Genomic DNA, 2,034 nt, shown 5'->3' on the forward strand with positions numbered 1-2,034 from the left:
AAGAAGATAGTGTTATGTAAAGTATTTTGCAAATTTTTGTATTCCTAGTTATTAAATAAAAGCCACATTAATTTTTTGCACCATTATTTTCCAGACACTTTAAGAATATTTTTAGGTAAAAAAAGTCTCCTTACTGATTTTACTGGGTGGTCATCTCCTTTATCCTTAGAAAGTTGAAATCATAGGTAGTAAATCAGAGAAAAGTAAAATTATATCCCTGGATTGGGTTTCTTTCATTCTGGTTTTCTTGATTCTTTATAGGTGTCAGAATATGAAGCAGCATGAGAAGTAACAACCAAAGTTTATTGGGGGCTTTTACTGGCGATTTCTTCCTTTTGGGGGTCTCTGACAGGCCATGGCTAGAGCTGCCCCTTTTTGTGATCCTCCTCATATCTTATGTCATTGCAGTTCTGGGAAATATTGCCATCATATTGGTGTCTTGGCTGGATCCTCTGCTAAGCAGTCCTATGTATATTTTCCTCAGTCACTTGTCCTTTCTGGACCTTTGCTATACCACTACCACTGTGCCTCAGATGCTGTTCAACATGGGTAGCTCAAGGAAGACTATCAGCTATGGTGGCTGCACAGTGCAGTATGCCATCTTCCATTGGCTGGGCTGCACTGAGTGTGTGGTCCTGGCTGCCATGGCTCTGGACCGATATGTGGCCATCTGCAAACCACTCCACTATGCAGTCATCATGCATCGCCCACTATGCCTACAGTTGGTGGCCACTGCCTGGCTCAGTGGATTTGGAAACTCTCTGGTTCAAGTTGTGCTAACAGTGCAACTACCTTTCTGTGGGCAACGGGTGCTGAACAACTTCTTCTGTGAGGTGCCTGCTATGATTAAGTTGTCATGTGCCAACACAGCCATCAATGATACCACATTGGCTGTGCTGGTAGCTTTCTTTGTGCTGGTGCCCCTGGTCCTCATTTTTATCTCTTATGGCTTTATTGCCCAGGCCGTGATGAGAATCAAGTCCTCCAAGGGGCAGAGTAAAGCTTTGGGGACCTGCTCTTCCCACTTGGTGGTGGTGTCCCTCTTCTATTTGCCTGCTATCTACATGTATCTTCAGCCCCCTTCTAGCTACTCCCAGAACCAGGGTAAGTTCATCTCCCTCTTCTACTCCATCATCACTCCTACCCTCAACCCCTTCATCTATACCCTCAGAAACAAAGATGTGAAGGGGGCACTGATAAGAATGTGGAGAAGGAGTTGGAGACTCAGATTTGAGAAATAGGAATTCAATATTCAGCATAAATTCATTTATTTCCTTCTGCAAGGATGTTTAAAAACTTTTGAAGCTATTGGGGATTCCTGTAGAAGGAATGAAATGCTTAGGTTAAGGGACTGGTGACAGAACAGTATACTTGGATGCCTAAGAGGTGAGATTAGAGGAGGAAAAGCTTACTATACAAATACTTTCTTAATGTCATGTCATAGTGCCTGAAATTGCATCATTAAAGATTCACTCTATTGGATCTTTAATGGTGTTGTGATTGTGTTTCCAAGAGTGCCTTTGACATATTACCAACTGTTACCTCCTATTGAAAAAAAGAAAAACAATAAATATGTTGTGAAAAATATGCATAGTCAAGGGGCAGTTAGCTGGCGTAGTGGATAGAGCTCCAGCCTTGGAGTCAGGAGGATCTGAGTTCAAATCTGGCTTCAGATGCTTGACACCTACTAGCTGTGTGACCCTCGGCAAGTCATTTAACTCCGATTGCCTCACCAATATGTATATGCATAGTCAAACAAAAAATAATTCTCACATTAGCCACGAGCATAAAATCTGTCTCATTGTGTGCCCTGACCTCTCTGAAAAGATTGGGGCAACTTATATCATCTCAAGGTACTCTGGCATCATAGTTGTAATCTAAACAATCTGAGTTTTTATGTCTTTTAAAGTTGTTAGCTTTACAATATTATTATTATCATATAAAGTGTTGTCTTGGTTCTGTTTACTTCATTTTGTTATTAGTCCAGTCAGTCAATAAACATTTAATAAGAGCCTACTATGTGCCAGGCACTGT

At 41.2% G+C, this 2,034-nt stretch overlaps 1 protein-coding gene across 1 annotated transcript; it reads left to right on the forward strand.

Moving 5' to 3' along the window:
- Positions 1-281: 281 nt before the first annotated feature.
- Positions 282-1,241, forward strand: LOC110194462 (olfactory receptor 2B11-like). The gene has a single exon (XM_020966831.1). It carries the CDS (start codon positions 282-284, stop codon positions 1,239-1,241), a length of 960 nt encoding a protein of 319 aa, XP_020822490.1.
- Positions 1,242-2,034: the final 793 nt, after the last annotated feature.

Source organism: Phascolarctos cinereus, unplaced genomic scaffold, assembly GCF_003287225.1.
Source record: "Phascolarctos cinereus isolate Bilbo 61053 unplaced genomic scaffold, phaCin_HiC Scaffold_5;HRSCAF=322, whole genome shotgun sequence".
Classification (NCBI taxonomy): Eukaryota; Metazoa; Chordata; class Mammalia; order Diprotodontia; family Phascolarctidae; genus Phascolarctos; species Phascolarctos cinereus.

What these genes read in the sequence shown, in the direction of transcription:
- LOC110194462 (XM_020966831.1), top strand. Translation starts at nt 282, where the DNA reads ATGAGAAGTAACAACCAAAGTTTATTGGGGGCTTTTACTGGCGATTTC.